This window comes from Hemiscyllium ocellatum, chromosome 19 (genome assembly GCF_020745735.1).
Source record: "Hemiscyllium ocellatum isolate sHemOce1 chromosome 19, sHemOce1.pat.X.cur, whole genome shotgun sequence".
Taxonomy (NCBI): Eukaryota; Metazoa; Chordata; class Chondrichthyes; order Orectolobiformes; family Hemiscylliidae; genus Hemiscyllium; species Hemiscyllium ocellatum.
In genome coordinates this window covers 63,491,569-63,513,111 of record NC_083419.1, presented here as the reverse complement: position 1 = coordinate 63,513,111, position 21,543 = coordinate 63,491,569, and the positions used below count along the sequence as shown (strand labels likewise).

Below are 21,543 nucleotides of genomic sequence, written 5' to 3'. Positions count from 1 at the left end.
CTCTCTTAACCAACTCTCTATAAATGAGAGGTGAATTTAAGTTGGATGTAACAGTGCCATTTAAGACCACATATCCCAAACAGATGAGTCAAACCTTCTGCTTAAGTAAGGGGACTGGACTTTTTGCAAATTCAGGACGTTAACTGATTGGGCACACAACAATCGTCAAAACCCAGAAAATATTACTAACAATTTCAGTATAACTTAAAACCTACTCCCTACTGCCATGCACCCTCCTTAAAAACTGATTCAGAAAAATGCAACATTATATGCTTCCAAAAGCAAGTGCCCAAGGGACTGTTTCAAAGTAACTTCCTGTAACATTACAGTTGAGAAATTTGTGTTTAGGGGAATTCCACTCTGTAATTGCAAGTTTAAGAGTCTAACTTAGTGCCTATGAAAAGCAGTAATAATAGTGGAAGTGCATTTAGACGTGAACATATGGCTGAGCTGCAGCTGTGCTCAGTATCTTTATCATCAAGGGGGAAGAAAGCATTTTGTGTTTGTGGATTTTTGTTTTCAAAAGATCGTGTGAAGTCCAGGTGAAAAATCTCACCGTCGGTTTCTATGGCATTTCTCCATGCCCTTCCCTCCTTCCCTGAGCAAGATTTTTAGTTTTACACTTTTTGTCTCCTCGAGGTTTTGCAGCACTTTGGTGTTGAAAGAAATTCTATTTCTGAAGCCAGAAACGATGCTGTGAATGTATGAGGTCCCAATGCATGTCTTCCGATATAACTGTGACACCTGCTATATAAACACATTTTAGAAATGTACAGTTCTGATGGGTTGAAGCTGATGATAGAGGTAAAAACAATGACTGCAGATGTTGGAAACCAGATTCTGGATTAGTGGTGCTGGGAGAGCACAGCAGTTCAGGCAGCATCCAACGAGGAGTGAAATCGAGGTTTCGGGCAAAAGCCCTTATTCCTGATGAAGGGCTTTTGCCCGAAACGTCGATTTTGCTGCAACTCGGATGCTGCCTGAACCGCTGTGCTCTTCCAGCACCACTAATCCAGAAAATGAAGCTGATTATAGTTATGCCATTAGTGAAAACATTGAGTATAACTCTTGCCAACTTCACTTGGTCCTATTTTATTTCTAAGAAAGATTGAATGAATTACTTATCTCCAAGAGGGTTGGAATATAAAAGCAGCGATGTGCTTCTGAAACTTTATAAAGCTCTAGTTAGGCTGCGTTTGGAATACTGTCCAATTTTAGGTTTCACACCTCCAGAAGGGCATGCTGGCGCTGGAGCGTGAGGAGACATTTATGTTCAGGCAGAGAGGGTTGGGCCTGTGGAATTCATTGCCACATAGCACAGTGGAGACTGGGATGTTAAATGTCTTCAAGGCAGAGATTGATAAATTCTTGATCTTGCAAGGAATTAAGGGCTACAGAGACAGTGCAGATAAGTTGAAATGTGCATCAACCGTGATTAAATGACGGGGTGGACCCGATGAGCCGAATGGCCTTACTTCCACTCCTATATCTTATGGTCTTATTCCATCCTCTCAGATCTTTCAGCTGGCAGACATCTTCAAGATAAGCCCCAAGTTTAACTATCTTTTCTAATAGCTTGAGTGATGATCAATTTAGTATACACCCAAAAATGAAATGTTGTTGCAAGTAGGATCCGAATACCATCGTAAAGCAAAAGGTGCCCCTACTAGTAGCTCTCTGGTGTCCCTTGCAGGTTTCAAATGTATCTGTAAGAACAACCAGAAGGTGCACTTTACGAGCCACTAATGTTCCTTGCATGCACACAAATAACTCTTGGGTCATTGTAGATTGACTGTCACTCCCTAGTTTGTGTGCGTGATAATAATAATATAACTTTAATATATTCCACTAGAGATGATAATATATATATAATGGTGGAAAATCTATCCCACTTTGACAGAAACCTGAAATGATGACCACTCATTGGAGCTTACAGCAAAAGGCAGTCTTGGTGAAGCAATGCTGACAAAATGGGGCCTAAACTTATGACTCTTGGTTCTTTATAATATGCAAGCTAGCAGTGAATGTGCCATTTCTATGTGACATTGCCCCTTCTGCCCCCTCGCCAACATTATTGTTTGCTTTAAAAGGCCTTTCTGTTCTCTTTCATTATCCAACCCTATTCATACTCCTACTCCCTTCCCAATCACTGTAATACATTCATTGTGAACTATTCTACCCTTTCAGTTCTATCCATCCTCTGCTCCTTAACAGCTAAATCCAATGGCTAATGTGTCACTTTGGATAAAGGGCGGGAGGCTTCCAATGCACCAGCTGTAGTAGCCCTGCTTGGGGAGTATTGTAGGAGCAGAAACCAGATCCTATTCTGGAGCAATGCTTGCAAAATTTATCAAGTGTGATCCAGCTCTTATTAGCAAATACTAACCTACTGATGTCCCAAATTATTGACCATTGGTTATGAAAATGGATCAAGTGTACTCTACAGGCTGCTTGTAAAATAGAAGGCAATTGTACACCTCTGAGGCTACACACACTTTTTTAAAGTGGAGCAAAGGACATCATTAGATTCTGTGCAAATTGAGATATTTAAATAGTGAACCATTCTGAAAGAATGATGACCTGTAATGTGTATTGATTTCAAAGGGTGAGGCAGTATGGATTTTATTGCGCTACTCCAGCCTCGGCGCAAATCAGGATGGACTCCATTGGCTTTTTTTCCCACAAATATATACCTGCTCCTAATGGGGCATATTTGGTTTTCCTTTTGTTTTTGGAATGCTTATTGTTGATTATTTATATCCCTTCAATGTTGTTGACCTGTTTTCATTGCTTCCCCATAATTGTTCCTGTTTAAATTGATTTAGTTATTTTTAAAGTCAGTCTATTAAAATAGTTTGTAGCTTTCTAATCTCTTCCCTTTCACAACAGCACAATACTCTTTTAGAATTAGTTCCTGGAATAAGGTGATTGAAAGTGTGCGATATAATTCATTGTTGCTTGTTCCTTTCTAAAGTTAACTTGTTTTATTTTATTCATTTGAAATACAAGCTGGTTGGATTTTCCTAGAGCTTCTGACCATTCACTTTTAATTTTTCAGGTACTTAATCAGACTGAGAGCCATCGTCGCCGTGTGTTGCAAGAAGCAGCGAAGAGCCTGCGAAACTGGCAAGTGAAGGTGGTGAAAATGAAGGCGATCTATCACACTCTGAACTTGTGCAACATTGATGTGACCCAACAGTGCCTGATTGCAGAAACCTGGTGTCCAGTCGCTGATATGGACAGGATCAAGATGGCACTCCATCAGGGCAAGGTGAGCGGTGAGCTGCGAGTGATGTTCGTTGCATCGGGAAGTCACGTTAGGAAGAGCTTTCCAGAGCAAGTCACTTGGAAATGGGATTGCCTCAGTTGCCAGTTAAATAAATGTGTTGCTCCTTTTCATGGCAGCAATATGTGTCAGATGTCTCTAGAGCTGCTAGAAATCTCCCACAGGACAATCGATGAAAGAACGTGAAATTAGAAAGCTTTGATGTGATGAAAGCTTTGGTGTTGCAGGTTTTGATTTGATTTATTCTGGTCACATGTACCTAGGTACAGTGAAAAGTTTTCTTTTGCATGCAGTACCGACAGATCATACCATACAATGATCATAGGGTGATTGAGCAGAGTGAGGAATACAAAGTTACGACTGCAAATAAAACGCATAAAAAAACAAGATCAGCATTAAGTTTGAAATTTGAGATGTCCATTCAACTGTCTAATAACAGCGGGGAAGAAGCTATTCTTGTACCTGTTGGTATGTTTGATAAAGCTTTTGCGTCTTCAGCCTGATAAGAGATTAGACCCGGGGTGGGAAGGGTCTTTGTTGGTTGCCTTTCTGAGGGATGGAGGAGTGTAGATGGAGACAATGATGAAAGAGTGGCCTGTGTGATGGGCTGAGCTGTGTTCACATCTCTCTGTAATTTCTTATGGTCTTGGGCAGAGCAGTTGCCATACTAAGCAGTGATGCAAATGGACAGAATGAAGAGAATTGGGCTAGATTTTCTTAGCTGAAAATGTGTTGCTGGAAGAGTGCAGCAGGTCAGGCAGCATCCAAGGAGCAGGAGAGTTGACATTTCGGGCATGAGCCCTTCTTCAAGAATGAGGAAAGTGTGTCCAGCAGGCTAAGATAAAAGGTAGGGAGGGGCGTTGGAAACGCAATAGATGGAAGGAAGTCAAGGTGAGGGTGATAGGCCAGAGTGGGGGTGGGGGCGGAGAGGTCAGGAAGAAGATTGCAGGTTAGGAAGGCGGTGCTGAGTTCGAGGGATTTGACTGAGATAAGGTGGGGGGAGGGGAAAATGAGGAAACTGGAAAAATCTAGGTTCAACCCTTGTGGTTGGAGGGTTCCTAGGCGGAAGATGAGGCGCTCTTCCTCCAGCCGTCGTGTTGCTATGGTCTGGCGATGGAGGAGTCCAAGGACCTGCATGTCCTTGGTGGAGTGGGAGGGAGAGTTGAAGTGTTGAGCCAAGGAGTGGTTGGGTTGGTTGGTCCGGGTGTTCCCTGAAACGTTCCGCAAGTAGGCGGCCTGTCTCCCCAATATAGAGGAGGCCACATTGGGTGCAGCGGATGCAGTAAATGATGTGTGTGGAGGTGCAGGTGAATTTGTGGCGGATATGGAAGGATCCCTTGGGGCCTTGGAGGGAAGTAAGGGGGAGGTGTGGGCGCAAGTTTTGCATTTCTTGTGGTTGCAGGGGAAGGTGCCGGGAGTGGAGGTTGGGTTGGTGGGGGGTGTGGACCTGACGAGGAAGTGGTCTTTTTGGAATGCTGATGGGGGAGGGGCGGGAATATGTCTCTGGTGGTGGGGTCCATTTGGAGGTGGCAGAAATGACGACGGATGATACGATGTATGTGGAGGTTGGTGGGGTGGTAGGTGAGGACCAGTGGGGTTCTGTCCTGATGGCGATTGGAGGGGCGGGGCTCAAGGGCGGAGGAGCGGGAAGTGGAGGAGATGCAGTGGAGGGCACCGTCGATCACGTCTGGGGGGAAATTGCAGTCTTTGAAGAAGGAGGCCATTTGGGTTGTATGATATTGGAACTGGTCCTCCTGGGAGCAGATGCAGTGGAGACTAAGGAATTGGGATGGTGTTTTACAGGGGGCAGGGTGGGAGGAAGAGTAGTCTAGGTAGCTGTGGGAGTCGGTCGGTTTGTAGTAAATGTCCGTGTTGATTCGGTCGCCCAAGATAGAAATGGAAAGGTCTAGGAAGGGGAGGGAGGAGTCTGAGATGGTCCAGGTAAATTTGAGGTCGGGCTGGAAGGTGTTGGTAAAGTGGATGAACGGTTCAATCTCGTGGGAACATGAGGCAGCGCCGATACTGTCATCGAGGTAGCGGAGGAATAGATGGGGGGTGGTGCCAGTGTAGCTGCGGAAGATGGACTGTTCCACATATCCTACAAAGAGGCAGGCATAGCTGGGGCCCATGCGGGTGCCCATGACTACTCCTTTGGTTTGGAGGAAGTGGGACGATTGGAAAGAGAAGTTGTTCAAGGTGAGGTCCAGTTCAGTCAGTCGAAGGAGGGTGTCAGTGGAAGGGTACTGGTTGGCTTGGCGGGAAAGGAAGAAGCGGAGGGGTTTGAGTCCTTCGTGATGGGGGATGGAGGTGTACAGGGACTGGATGTCCATGGTGAAGATAAGGCGTTGGGGACCAGGGAAGCGCAAATCATGGAGGAGGGCGTGGGTGGTGTCCTGAACGTAGGTGGGGAGTTCTTGGATTAAGGGGGACAGGACTATGTCGAGGTATGCAGAGATGAGTTCTGTGGGGCAGGAGCAGGCTGAGACAATGGGTTGGCCGGGGCAGTCAGGTTTGTGGATTTTGGGTAGGAGGTAGAAACGGGTGGTGTGGTCCTACCCAAAATCCACAAACCTGACTGCCCCAGCCGACCCATTGTCTCAGCCTGCTCCTGCCCCACAGAACTCATCTCTGCATACCTCGACACAGTCCTGTCCCCCTGAGTCCAAGAACTCCCCACTTACGTTCGGGACACCACCCATGCCCTCCACCTCCTCCATGATTTTCGCTTCCCTGGTCCCCAACGCCTTATCTTCACCATGGACATCCAGTCCCTGTACACCTCCATCCCCCATCACGAAGGACTCAAACCCCTCCGCTGCTTCCTTTCCTGCTGTACCAACCAGTACCCTTCCACTGACACCCTCCTTCGACTGACTGAACTGGTCCTCACCCTGAACAACTTCTTTCCAATCCTCCCACTTCCTCCAAAACAAAGGAGTTGCCATGGGCACCCGCATGGGCCCCAGCTATGTCTGCCTCTTCGTAGGATATGTGGAACAGTTCATCTTCCGCAGCTATACTGGCACCACCCCCCACCTTTTCCTCCGCTACCTCGATGACAGTATCGGCGCTGCCTCGTGCTCCCACGAGGAGGTTGAACAGTTCATCCACTTTACCAACACTTTCCTGCCCGACCTCAAATTTACCTGGATCATCTTGGACTCCTCCCTCCCCTTCCTAGACCTTTCCATTTCTATCTCGGGCAACCGAATCAACACGGACATTTTACTACAAACTGACCGACTCCCACAGCTACCTGGACTACACCTCCTCCCACCCTGCCCCCTGTAAAAACGCCATCCCATACTCCCAATTCCTTAGTCTCCACTGCATCTGTTCCCACGAGGACCAGTTCCAATATCGTACGACCCAAATGGCCTCCTTCTTCAAAGACCGCAATTCCCCCCAGACTTGATTGACGATGTCCTCCATCGCATCTCCTCCATTTCCCGCTCCTCTGCCCTTGAGCCCCGCCCCTCCAATCGCCATCAGGACAGAACCCCACTGGTCCTCACCTACCACCCCACCAACCTCCACATACATCGTATCATCTGTCGTCATTTCCGCCTCTTCCAAACGGGCCCCGCCACCAGGGATATATTTCCTTCCCCTCCCCTATCACACTCCGAAAAGACCACTCCCTCCGTGACTCCCTCATCAGGTCCACACCCCCCACCAACCCAACCTCCTCTCCCAGCACCTTCCCCTGCAACCGCAAGAAATGCAAAACTTGCGCCCACACCTCCCCCCTCACTTCCCTCCAAGGCCCCAAGGGATCCTTCCATATCCGCCACAAATTCACCTGCACCTCCACACACACCATCTATTGCATCCGCTGCACCCGATGTGGCCTCCTCTATATTGGGAAGACAGGCCGCCTACTTGCGGAATGTTTCCGGGAACACCTCTGGGACGCCCGGACCAACCAACCCAACCACCCTGTGGCTCAATACTTCAACTCCCCCTCCCACTCCACCAAGGACATGCAGGTCCTTGGACTCCTCCATCGCCAGACCATAGCAACACGATGGCTGGAGGAAGAGCGCCTCATCTTCCGCCTAGGAACCCTCCAACCACAAGGGATGTACCTAAATTTCTCCAGTTTCCTCATTTCCCCTCCCCCCACCTTGTCTCAGTCGATTCCCTTGAACTCAGCACCGCCCTCCTAACCTGCAATCCTCTTCCTGACCTCTCCGCCCCCACCCCACTCCGGCCTATCACCCTCACCTTGACCTCCTTGCACCTATCGCATTTCCAATGCGCTCCCTCAAATCCCCCCTCCTACCTTTTTATCTTAGCCTGCTTGGTACACTTTCCTCATTCCTGAAGAAGGGCTTATGCCCAAAATATCGATTCTCCTGCTCCTTGGATGCTGCCTGACCTGCTGCACTTTTCCAGCAACACATTTTCAGCTGTGATCTCCAGCATCTGCAGTCCTCACTTTCTCCTAGATTTTATTATAAAAGAGTACACTGCTACTTTTTCAGAAGTGAAAAAAATAATTCCTGGTGAGTGCAGATATACAGTTCAAAGTGAAATCCAGTTTTTACTTCCCTATAAGATGCACTAAGATCGCAGCTCACCATCTGGCTTCATGCTCAAATGTGCTAAACCCCGTTTTGTTCCTATATAGAGAATCCTGTACAAATGTATTAAACTCACCATAGAAACAGACTCATGCATTCCAATCAGAAATAAGAAGATATTACACAGGGTCAGACTCAATAGCAATTCAAGGCACTCGATGGGAAGTTTAGATTACATGTCTGTAATGGTATGAGGCAAGGCCAATAAACATGGTGAGTTGCAGATGTAACTATGCAGAAGGGAATGTGGTGTTGGGTTAATGGAGACCTGGTTCAAAAAAAGACTGTGCACTAAATATTCCTGGATACTTGTCAAGGAGAGATGGAAAGGAGGAAGGGGAGGTAGTATTAATTTGGGAGATTCTTGTACTATTTGGGTCAAATGCGGAATTTATTTATTTTATTTTATTTATTTGACTAACTAACTATTTTTAGGTGCCATTCCATCACTGGCCATGTTCCACAAGACAGTGGCTAGTAGGGAAGATATGGGACAGCAAATTTGAAGAGAAATTAAAGAAATTAAAATTTGTGGGCGGCACGGTGGCACAGTGGTTAGCACTGCTGCCTCAGTGCCTGAGACCCGGGTTCAAATCCCGACTCAGGCGACTGACTCTGTGGAGTTTGCACGTTCTCCCCGTGTCTGTGTGGGTTTCCTCCGGGTGCTCCGGTTTCCTCCCACAGTCCAAAGATGTGCGGGTCAGGTGAATTGGCCATGCTAAATTGCCCATAGTGTTAGGTAAGGGGTAAATGTAGGGGTAGGGGTATGGGTGGGTTGCGCTTCGGCGGGTCGGTGTGGACTTGTTGGGCCGAAGGGCCTGTTTCCATACTGTAAGTAATCTAATCTTAAAAAAAAAAAAGCTGTTCGAGGGTGAATAGGCTGTGGCTATTTTCTTTGGAGCATCAAAGACTGAGGGGTGACTTTATGTAAATGTATAAAATCATGAGGGGCATGGATAGGGTAAATAGTCAAGACTTTTCTCCAGGGAAGGGGAGGCCAAAACTAAAGGGTGAAGTTTTAATGTGAGAGGGGGAAAATATAAAAGGGGCAACCTTTTCTCTCTCTCAGGGTGGTGCATGTATGGAATGAACTGCCAGGGTAAGTGGTGAAGGCTGGTACAATGACAATGGAATTGAATTAAAAAAAAGACTTGGTTGAGCTTTTTAAAGAGGCAGTCACGACCGATGGTGAATTAATGCAGTTGTTGTGGTGTGCACAAACTCTCAAAAGTAATACACAGCCAAACCCAACACAGGCAAAGAGTCAGTGGAAGCATAGACAATTGTTTTGCGATGTCTTGTGGTGCCAGGACACTGGCTCAAGTCCCACCTCTTTCAGAAGTGTTGTAATGCCATCTCTGAACAAGTTGATTAGAAAATATCTACAATATTTTACTGAATGAAACATTGAGCATGAGTAAAGTTTGTTTTCCATACTGAAAGAAGATATACAATGAGAGTCGCCAGGTTTGGTATGAGGACCTCCCATTTTCTTTATATTATGATATTACGTACTCTGTACTTCACACTTGAGCCAATTTCAAAACTTGCAGATTAGATTAGATTATTTAGTGTGGAAACAGGCCCTTTGGCCCAACACGTCCACACCGACCGACCGAAGCAAAACCCACCCATACCCCTACATTTGCCCCTTACCTAACACTATGGGCAATTTAGCATGGCCAATTCACCTGACCTGCACATCTTTGGACTGTGGGAGGAAACCGGAGCACCCGGATGAAACCCACGCTGACACGGGGAGAACGTGCAAACTCCACACAGTCAGTCGCCTGAGGCAGGAATTGAACCCGGGTCTTTGGAACCGTGAGGCAGCAGTGCTAACCACTGTGCCACCGTGCCGCCCACTTAAACAAAAACAAAAGGAGTGTGAGGAAGATATCAAGTGGATAGACTGGTGGAATGACCATGAAGTGGAGCAAGTGAACATTTTCCTAATGTGAGGACCAAATCTTGAGGGAGCGTTTTCTCAAGTCCCACTACTTCACCGTCACATCAAATAAAACAAAAATACTCACTCCTTCCAACTATCAATGTGACCAATTAAATCCTTCATCTATTATCAGATTTGAAACATTAAAATGTCTCAACAGGCTTTCTTCATAAATATATAACTATTGGTTTATTATCAAAACAAAACTTGTGAAGATGCAATAATTGGTTATCATACACAGTCAGTATCTTAGAGGAATAAGCATTTATGTTTCTAAGGATCTCCAACACTGTCATGCACTTCTTGGCACACTCTTACTACCCTTGATGGCAATGGAGTTTTGTCTCTTGACTGATGAATGAAATGTGCTCTTTTCTCATTTCTCAGGAACGCAGTGGTTCCAGTGTTGACCCCATCATGACTGTAGTGCAGACCCAAATGGCTCCACCCACCTTCAACAGGACCAATAAATTCACAGCTGGTTTCCAGAATATTGTGGATGCCTATGGGGTTGGGACATACAGAGAAATGAACCCTGGTGACTAAATTCCAATCTTTATTTTCTGTACACTGAACAGTAAATAGTAACCAACTGATTAATTACTTGTGCAAAATTTGGGTTGCTAATCTTAGGTGTGTGTGAACTGTGATACACACCCAATATCCAAATGCCTTGAAACTGAGCAAATGAACATGTATGTCAGAAATGTCTTTGGTCTTTTCACAGATGCAAACAATGACAATCCTCCATTTTACCACAGAATATTCATTTTCCTCACTCCTATTTTTTTCCTTCTGATTGGTGGTGACCTGATTTAGACTTTGATTCTGTGACCACTGCCACAAGAGGCAACCTTAAGTTAATTCTGTGATGATGCATCTATTCATCATTGCTTTTGTTTCAAAGCTGAAACCTTCAGCTATAATGAATGTAATTGTTGCTTTGCACTATATTGTGTAGTTTATGTCATTCGCAATTTGCCAACTTTCTCCTAACATTATCCCATGGTACACAATAGTTTGAGAGAAGTTCTGCTTTGTTTCTCCAGCTCCATATACGATCATCACCTTCCCATTTCTGTTTGCGGTCATGTTTGGCGATTGTGGACATGGAGCGGTTCTGCTTGGTTTTGCGCTTATCATGATCATCAATGAGAAAAAGTTTGCTGCCCAGAAAGGTGGCAATGAGGTGGGTGAAGATTTTGGCATGCACTCCTTGGAGAAGCATGATCATGAACTACGCTAGCCATACAAATACAGTGGCTACATAAGCAGGTCAGAGGCTAGTAATACTGCAGCGAGTAACTCCCATCTGCCTCCCTCAAAGTCAGGAGTGTGATGGAATTCTCCCCAGTTGCCTGGATGGGTGCAGCTCCAACAACACTCAAGAAGCTGGACACCATCCAGGACACACAGCAAGCTTCATTGACATTACATCCACTCCCTCCACCATTGACATTCAGTACCAGCAGTGTGTACTATCTAGGAGATGCACTATAGAAATTTGACAAAGATCGTCAGACAGTACCTTCCAAAGTCATGACCATTTCCATCTGGAAGGACAAGGGCAGCAGATACATGAAAACACCACAACCTGCAAGATCCCCGCTGAGCCAGTCATTATCCTGACCTGGAAAAATATCTCTCCTCTTTCACTGTCACTGGGTCAAAATTTAGAGTCTATCTATAGCACATGAGCCTATGCAGTTCAACAAAGCAGCTCACCACCACATTCTCATGGGCAATAAGGCACAAGTAATAAATGGTGGCCCAACCAATGACACCCATGTCTCTCAAATGGATAAAGAAAAGTTGGAGCTTTGGGCATTTGGGTGAGATAATGGTTAGACTGAAGGTAGTGCCTGTATCCACACAGGTGACTTCACATTCAAGCTATATGCTCCCACATTACTTTAGCTATGATATGAAATTCTTTGTAGAATTAGCCAAAAGAGAGAGAATACAAGCACTTGAGAATCTTTCACTGTTTCAGGTTATCCCAAAATGTTTCATAGTTGATTATAATCTTTTGAATGTAGCCACTGTTGTAGTTAGGAAACACAGCAAACAAATTGCCCATAGCAAGCTCCCACAAAGGGCAAAGTATTATGACTAAATAATCTGTTTTGAAAATTATTTTTATGGCATTGGCTGAAGGATAAATGTTGACCAGAACATGGTACTCTTCGTTGAGTCATGTCACGTTAGCATTTCTTCAAATGCTTGTCTCATTCAGGTAGTGATTGGGTGAACCATTTAAGTAAGGAAGATCCCAGTTCAACCTCCGCCATGACAATGGTAATTTAGGACACGCAATCTCAAAATGCCTGAGGTAGAAAGGGATAAATTATGCAAGAAATGCATATGGCTGCCAAATGAGGATGGCATTGAGCTTAGCTGTGATTCCCCTCATAGTCAAAAATGCTATTGTTTACATTTAATGGTCATTGGGTGAGATACTCAGTAGAAGTGTGTAGAATTGTAACTACCTGCAGAAAGAGAAAATAAAGTCAAATTTTGTTTACACAGCTACACTCCCTTCCATGTGCAGGTTTTCTGAAGGTACACCTCTAGCTGAGAGCAGGTTACTGCAGGGGCTTGTATCCAGTTCTGGCCATCTGCCTGTACAAGACCATAAGATACCAATACAGCAATATGAGAATGTCCATTTTAAATGTTGCATGATGGAAGTATTGATCCCCTTGTTTGGATAGCATGGAAGCTGAAGCACATTTTAAATTGTGGTAAATTCAATGTATGCAAAGCCACTTTTATAGGAAGCGGACTGTAGACCATTCAGCCCCAAGAATCTGTTCTGCCATTTTGAGTGTAATGATCCTAGTTGATAGTGCTACTGGACAACTTGAGCCTGGCTTGGTGGATCATGTGTGGTTTGTTTTTGCTTAGTTAATGTTAATTAGTTGATCACTGGGCTATATTTCCACAAGACTGCAAATTTCCTTCAAAACGGACAGCAATTTATTGAAGAATTATCAAAGAATTTAATAAGAAGGAGAGTTATAAAACAAACCAAAATAATCAGAAGACATAGCAAAGTTTCAACGTGTACCCTGTTGCTATCACAAATTGATTCATGTCCCGAGAAATTGTGCTCTCAATTGAAATCTCAAAGTCTCTACTTAATGCGACACTTTATTTCTTGCCATGGATTGTGGAGGCAATTTGATGAGTTTTAAAGTCTGCTGCCATGAAGTTCTCATAAATTTGAGAGCCTAAACCTTCTCAGTTTTTCAGCTGCAGATGCTTGTTTAATCAAATTTCTTGGTTTGGAAGTTTGACAATCTTAAATCCTTCTGTTGATGTGACTTGTTCCCTGAACTCCTAGGTGTAAAACTAAATTTGTTTCTGAACTCAACCCTGATCTTTTGGACTGATTTTCTTTTTATAAAGTTGCTTATTCCTAGATTCTTAACTGAAAACAATGGTAATGGCCTCCAATATTTACCTAGCTGTGGTAATCTGAACAATATAACCCTTTTTTTTTCCCCAGAGAAAACTCTTCACAAAAATAAGTATCTGTTTTGAAATTGGAGTTGTACAAATTATATTAGTCACCTTTTCATCATATTAGAGAATGAATAATGTACTCCAGTATTATCCACATTTCTCAATAATCCAAAATTCTAGTTTAAAAATTTCATTGACCTATAGACTTTTTATGATGGGAAGAAGTGCTTCCTTATTGTGTGTGTGGTTCCAATTTCAAGATTCTGCCTTTGTGTTCTTTGTCCCTGCCAGAGAAAATTTTCTTTCAATTGATCCAGTTGAATTTTTTTTATTATTTTAAGCAACTAAGTTAAATTTTCTTTCAATCTGAAGGGTATAATCCATGTTTCTCTGAAACCCCTTTTAATTTGACTTTTTAAACTTGGGTAGCCCTTTGATCAAGTAATCTGTTCCATTCCTTAGCCTTTTAAATGTTGTTCATTGACAACAATTTTAGATAGATGGAGCTATTTAACTGATAAAGTTAATTGTCTCCCTACAACCATGGCATAAAACTCAGGATAAAGCCTTAAGTTCCTTTTGTTGCTCCAAACTCAGATCTGGAACACCTTCTTCAATGGACGTTACCTCATCCTGTTGATGAGCATATTTTCCATTTACACTGGATTCATTTACAACGATTGCTTTTCGAAATCCTTCAACATATTTGGATCGTCCTGGCACGTGAGGGCCATGTTTCGCAATGGAAGTTGGAAGTAAGTCTTGTTACCAATGCCAGCTGATCATTTGGTAATTAATAATAGAGAATGCCAATAATGTGAGATTGGATGATAACTGTTGAAATTCAGTGAGGTGCAGTGAAACAATGGCACATGAAGTTTGAGTCATTGTTTCCACTGGAATGGGATTCTCCCAATGGTCCACAGTAAGTCGAGTGGAAGGTTGGTGAAGCTGGCATTTTTGTCAAGTTCCCTGTTGATATGCTGCTGAAATGATTGATCAAAATCCTACAGAAATGCAACTCTTTGTTCTTTGATATTCCAAATGCTGACTTGATTTTCTAAACAAGTTTTATAGGATTTGAAGGTTTCTTGAGAGCCGTTGGTGGTCAAACGCCATCTGCAAATTCCAAGTGTTCTCAACTGGAACCTCTAGCCTCACCTTTGCACCCCAAGTTAGAACAGAACATGTTCTGGAGAGTTTACTCGGTCCAACAATCGCCCATGATGTGGAGGTGCCAGTGTTGGACTGGGGTGGATGAAGTTAGTCTCTCAAAACCAGGTTATTGTCCAACAAGTTCATTTGAAATCACAAGCTTTTGGAGCGCTGCCCCTTCATCAGGTGACTTCTGACTTGATCAACAATTTGAGTCGATGTCAACAGGTGTACGTGGTCTCTCTTCAGTAACCTATGCACAGTCAGATGTTTCAAATAAAACCAAATATTACACATTCTAGAAATCTGAAGCAGAAAATATTGGAGGGCCTCCCTAAAGAACCCTCAAATGGATTCAAAACATTAACTCTGCTTCTCAGTCCATAGATGTTGCCCAGACTTGCTGAGTTTCTCCTGCATTCTCCATTTGTTACACGTGACTGTTTCTGGCTTGAAATTGTGGTTGCTTGTTTCTGTATTTTAAGGCTGAGTTTGATCCAGAAGCCATGTTCCCTGCGAGCGTAAAATCTGAGGATCTGTCGCCAGCATAAATAATTTCTTTCCTTCACTCTCTTTAACAGTGAAGGATAATCCACTATTGTGAGCTATCTGATACCTTGGCCAAATATTTGTGTCAGGTCGGAGGTTTTCACTCTCTGCAGGTTGGTTATGACTAAGATATAATGGGGGCCTTACTGGACTTGTAGGCTATTAAACTACAGGGGGTTAATCTCCCGATATTCCCATTGTGAGAAGGGGAGTTAATAGGAGCAGGAACCCTGGCCCCCTTCCAGAATTGTTGAAGACAATTGTAATTCCATACTTCTGCATAGGGTTATCTATCACAAGCAAACTGTTTATTTGGAAGATCTACTTATTATAAAGGCTGAACTGTATTCATACAACTATTTAATTGCCCTCCATGACAATAGAAGTTCCTAATTCTGATGATACAGACATTTAAACTTGGGTCCCTAATGTCTCAAATTGAATACTCCGTGTTCTCCATTCCTTCACTGCACCATTCCTCCAGATCCTGCCCTTTCCATCCAATTAAAGCAATCCATTACCCTGCCTTTTTACCCTTTGTACTTCCCTGAAATATGCCCCATGATTAGTAACTGTGTTTTTAGGAGCTAGACTCCCTGGTTTGTCATTTGCTCCTTTCAACCCTTGTGCTGCTTCATCTCGTGCTCCTTTAAGACCATGCTCCAGGCCCAAATCTCTGACAAAGCCTTTGAACTCCCTTTCACAATATCTCATTTAGCTCTGTGCCCTCTTCAGATTATCCCAATGTGCGGCATCTTGGCAATTTCCTTTTAAAGGTGCTAGACTGAGAAATTTTTGCGGTAAGTGTTAATGTAATGGTCTATCTCTGGACTGATTCAATGACTTTGATATTCCCTGTTATGTTTGACATTGAAAACAAAACGTGCTAGGGAAGGGGAGTCTTCATCAGAACATTTCATCTCTGATGAAGTCATCTAGACTCAAAAATATTAGCTTGCTTGTTCTCTCCATGGACGCTGCCTGACCCACTGTGATCTTGTTTTCAGTATGGACTCCAGAATCTGCAGTAATTTGCTCCCATGTTATGTTGGATAATGTTTTTGTCTGTCTTTAACTCAGAAAAGGTGATAATTCCTTGTCTTTTTGTTTCATTCTTTGTGCAGTAACCATGTTATTGAAAACAACCCATCACTCCAGTTAGATCCTGCAGTGCCAGGAGTGTTCTCTGGCAATCCATATCCATTTGGGATTGACCCGGTGAGGATTATTACATACTTACTACCGGAATGGGGCCGTTTGGCCCTGCCCTTTTGGCTCTAAACTGTTTTGGCGCTCATTACTTTGGCACTGAGCTGTTTTGGCATCAATACATGTACATAACCATCGTGTGAAAATTTTGGGTTGTCTCTCTTGCTTATGTCCGGTATGGGCTCGATAAGAAAATACAAAGAAAACTGTATTACAGCTTTCCAATGTGAAGACAGAAGGGCTTAAGTATCATCAAGGCAGGAGATGACAATTAACAATTGTTAAATGAGAAAATGATTACAAAACAAGATATGAATCTACAGCAGGTCATTACAGCTTTGACTATCAACTCTTGCTAATTGAGAAAATTACATCAGGTTGTTAGTCATCCTCTCTTCTTTAACCAAACAAGACTTTTTTTAAATTCTGAATTGGCGCCAAAACAGCTCAGCACCAAAATGGCAGGGCCAAATGATCGCGCCAAAACGTACCCAACCCACTTCCTACATTCTTTCCAATGTTAATTGTGAGATGGTTATTGCATTGCTGCACTTCCCTTTCTCTTCCATTTCTCATGGAGTTTCTCTGGAGTGGCACAGTGGCTCACTTGTTAGCACTGCTGCCTCGCAGCACCAGGGATCTGGGTTTGATTCCAGCCTTGGGTGACTGTGTCTGTGGAATTTGCCTGTTCTCCCCATGTCTGTGTGGATTTCGTCTGGGTGCTCCTGTTGTGCACAGTCCAAGATGTGCAGGTCAGGTGGATTTGGCCATGCTAAATTGCCCACAATGTCCAGGGATGTGTAGGTTAGATGGGTTAGCCATGGAGAATGCAGAGTTATAGGAATAGGTAGAGGATGGGTCTGAGTGGGATGCTGTTTAGAGAGTTGGTATGAATTTGCTGGGCTGTAGGAATTCTAAGATTAAAAGCAAGTGTGAGAGGACGACTCCAGAGTCAGCAAAGGGGAGGTGATGACCTAGTGGCATTATTGCTTGATTTTTAATCCAGAAGCCCACAATAGTGTTCTGGGAACATGGTTTCAGACCCTGTCATGGCAGCTGGTGGAATTTGAATTTTTTAAAAATCTGGAATGAAGAGTCAACTGATCATGAAACCATTGTCAATTTTTGAAAAAACCCATCTGGTTCACTAATGCCCTTTAGGGAGGGAAATCTGCCATCCTTACCTGGTCTGGCTGACATGTGACTCCAGAGCCACAGCAAAGTGGTTGACTCTCAACTGCCCTCGGAAATGGCATGGCAAGCCCCTTTGTTGTCAAGAAGACAGCTCACCACCACCACCTCGAGAGCAAATAGGGATGGGCTACCAATAATGCCCCAGTCCCACAAATGATTTTTAAAAATGGAATACAGATTAAATGAGGGGGCAACAAACATTGTGGATGGAACGTCATATCTTAAAGGTAAGGTTTGGCAGGAAGAATAGAGAAGCAGATTTGTTTTTAAATGCAGAAAGACCATAGACTCGGATTTGGGAGTCCTCATCCAGGAATCATAAAAAGCTAGCATCCATGTTCAGTGGATAAAAGGGAAGAGAAATAGAATATTGACCTTCATTTCAAAAGGGTGAAATATAAATGGAAGGTAAACTGTAGGACCATTGGAATACTGTGAAAGATTTTGGACCCTTACCTAAGAAAAGATATACTATCATTGGGTGCAGATGAAAGAAGAGTTATTAGGTTGACGCCAGTCATGGACTCTTATGAGGAGAGGCTGAGTAGGTTGGACCTGATTTTGTTGGAATATAGAAGAATGAGAGCTTATTGAAGCCTACAAGATTCATACATGATCTGATGTGGTAAATGCGGAGAGTTTGATTCCCCTTGCGTGAGAGTCTTGGAACAAAGGATATATTCTCGGATTCAAGGGTTGCACATTTGAAACAGAGGTCATAAGACACAGAAGGATTTTCATCTCAAGGGAGTGATTCTGTGGATTTTTTTTAACCACAAAGAGCTGTCAAGGTTGGGTTTTGAAGTATATTCAAGGCTGAGATAGATGTTTAATCAGGAAGGGGATAGAGGGTTATGAAAACTGGAGTTGAGGGTTATCCGATCAGCCAGAGTAGAGCAGACTTGATGGGCTGAATGGCCTACATTGCTCTTCTGTTTTATGGTCTTGACCAAATGACTAAATCATCATCATTAACAGAAGTGATAAACTTGGAGCATTTGACATTCAACATGAACCAAATCGATCCAATGAACAGCCTATAATTGAATAAGGGATAGTAAAGGGATAAGGTGCATGGTCACAGTGCACACATCAGTTGAGGTCACAGAGAGGAATTTAATGTAGTGTCATTTGAGAGTTTACATATAAATTCAGTGCAAATTATTGTCTCCAAATTACTTTTGACTTCACCTCCAACAGCTAGTAAGAGGCATTCTTTGTTATTTCAAAGATTTGGAATATAGCTTCAAACAAGTTAACTTTCCTCAACTCCTACAAGATGAAGATGTCAGTCATCCTTGGTATTGTACAGATGATCTTCGGTGTGGTCCTCAGTATTTTCAATCACGTGTAAGTGCAAGAGTTTATTTCAGGTTTGTTTATGTAGACTGATATTTATATATCACAAAAACCAAAAGAACTGTGCATGTTGTAAATCAGAAACACAAACAAAAATTGCTGGCAGCATCTGTGGAGAGAGATCCCAGTTAAAGTTTCAGGTCGAGTGACCATTCCTCAGAATTCTGAATTTCTGATTTCTCTCCACAGATGTTGCCAAACCTGCTGAGCCTTTCCAGCAAGTTTTGTATTTATATATGTTGTGATTTTTTTTTTTGTGACAATAAATCTCCCCAGGCACACTAGAACTAGGGAAAAAGTTTTGACATATAATCACTGGTAAACAGATAAACTTCTGACTGAGAAGGCTTGGCGCTCTGTCCTGTGTTTGCATGGGTAAGGGATACAAACTTGGTGCCACATCGACAATTGATACGTTACTCTTGTTTCTTCCACTTGTTTGGCTCAGTTGGATATTTTTGGGAAGGTTGTTGTGGGCTTTGATTGAGGAAATGGCTGTGTGAGGTACTTGGGGTGGAGTCACTAATCAAATCAGTTGTATCATCAAAGACATGTCATGCAGTCAGCATTGGGGAATATTGGATGTTTGCAGTGTTCAGGACCATTTCTTCAAATACTGAGTAGCCCATGCAGCAAGACCTGGACAACATTCAGTTAAGTGGTCCAATATTATTTGGCACTAAGTACCAGGCAGTGACCAATTCCAGTAAGGAGAGAACTTAATCATCTCCCCTTAATCTTTTCATATCATTATCAATACTGAAATCCCACTCTCAAAATTGAAGGGGTTTGCATTTACCAAGAATTAAACCTCGCAAGGCATATAAATACTGTGGATATACTAGCAGGTCTAGGAATTTGGTGGTGAGGAACTCGCCACCCAATTGCCCATTGTATACAAGGCATAAGTCAAGAGGTATGTTGGGACTGTCCCTATTTACCTGGATGATTACAGATCTAACCGTGCGCAGAAAGGTTGGCACCATCCAGGACAAAGAAACTTGCCTCATCCATTAGCCAAATCTCCCCCAACATCTTCCTAATCCAAGATTTGTACCACATAAAGAGATAACAGCAGCCTTTACACAGGAGCATTTGCCTTCAACCTATGCACTACTCTGGTTGGGATTACATTGATGTTCCTTTGCTGTCACTGGGTTAAAATCCTGGAACTCCCTCCTTCAATAGCACTGTTGGTGTATATGCACTGGATGGACAGCAACAGTTTAAGAAGGTTGATTTTTACTAATTTTTTTTTTGAAGGTGGCTAAAAATGATCAATAAATGCTTGCCTTGACAGAATTCTTCTGAATGTATAATGATCTCCAATGTGCCAAAATCATCATCCCTTTTTGCACTTGCACGTTGAACGTATCCATACTTGTCTCTCATAATCCTATCCCTTTAACTAATTTTAGACCATCCAGTATTGCAACAGCCTTCTCGTGACTTTGATACCATTATCCTTGATAAAGAGAGAGAGAAATACTCCTGTTGAAAAGTGTCTCTGAGCTAAGTCCTTAATCATCCTAAACCTGCCTCCTGTTAGCTCTGCTATTTGTGTGCTTGTCGAAGATTTTTGAATTCCATTTCATGTTAGCTGCCGGTAACCTCGTGTATTATCTTTGTTTCTCTTCTGCCCTTATCTCACTTACTCATTGACCTTTCAATTGGATGGATGATTTCACTTGCACTGTGCATCATTCCTGACCAAGTAGCCCTGGCATTTTTACCCTACTTATCCGTCTTTTTGGAAAAGTACATCAACTACCCTTGCACCAGCTCCTACAGTAAGTCCCCTTTAAAGGTTGAGTCAATTAATGTTGTTTTGCTTCAATGCCATTAACAAGATTTTAGTTGGCATTGAGGCAAACAACACCTGATTTTTTTTTTCAGACTTCTGTTGTGTGGTTTGCCTGAGGTCAAATCTCCTAGCCTCCGTCCTGAGGTTCCACAGCTTTCCCCTGGTTTTTGTCCCTGTCTTCAGTCCCTCTTCACCACTAAACCCCACCACTCTGCTGTTGGTTTCCTGTTCCTGCCCTTTCTTCTTACATTTAAAGTCTCCAGTATCTGCCTCTTTGCTGACTCACATTCTTAACTTGCATTGAGGCCCACTTAATGACTAATTAGTTAATGCAGAGTTCTGTTGCACTGATCAACTTTTTCCACTAGATGGAGTTTGGTCAATAACCGATTCATCAATTGTGTATTTTAGCATAAATTTACAGAATTATAAAAACTGTTTCTATGTTTTAAATGTATTTCATTTTAAAGATTATTTTGTTTATGAATGTAGGCATGCACACCATTTCAACTTAGTGTTTATTTAACGAAGGTCTTGAAGTAACTAACGGTACAAAGTTTCTCTTCTGTTTTGTGCTTAATCTCATTATAAGCTATTTCTGCCAGGAATGCACAGTATTGTGGTTGTTCCATAAAGTATTTCAACCTGTATATGGCTGTTCCAATGAAAGAAATGTGCAAAGGAACCTAACTCCAGCTTTAACAGCAGAAATTAGTGATTCGCTGAGCTGGTTTTCAAGAACTTTTGAGATACCGGCTTTTCCAATTAATCTGATTCCAGTTTATCCATGACTTTTCCATTCTCCAGACAGAAGTTGGGTACTCCTCCAATTAAATATTTTTGCTCTAGAATACTCTTGGCCCTTTTTCATACTTCATTATAATATGATCACTGATCCCAGGGTATTTTCCCTATTGGTACTTCATTCATCCACTTAACAGCCAGATCCAACAACACTGCCTCCTTCAGGCCAGAAATTCTT

At 43.0% G+C, this 21,543-nt stretch overlaps 1 protein-coding gene across 1 annotated transcript in view; it reads left to right on the top strand.

Annotated features, from left to right (window-relative positions):
• LOC132825010 (V-type proton ATPase 116 kDa subunit a 4-like) overlaps positions 1 to 21,543 on the top strand; it is a 75,280-nt gene that overhangs the window by 42,769 nt on the left and 10,968 nt on the right. The window contains exons 10-15 of the mRNA XM_060840004.1: positions 3,059 to 3,271; positions 10,211 to 10,361; positions 10,873 to 11,012; positions 13,889 to 14,046; positions 16,120 to 16,213; positions 18,630 to 18,748. Coding sequence (XP_060695987.1) covers positions 3,059 to 3,271; positions 10,211 to 10,361; positions 10,873 to 11,012; positions 13,889 to 14,046; positions 16,120 to 16,213; positions 18,630 to 18,748 — 875 coding nt within the window. The remainder of the gene's footprint in view (positions 1 to 3,058; positions 3,272 to 10,210; positions 10,362 to 10,872; positions 11,013 to 13,888; positions 14,047 to 16,119; positions 16,214 to 18,629; positions 18,749 to 21,543) is intronic.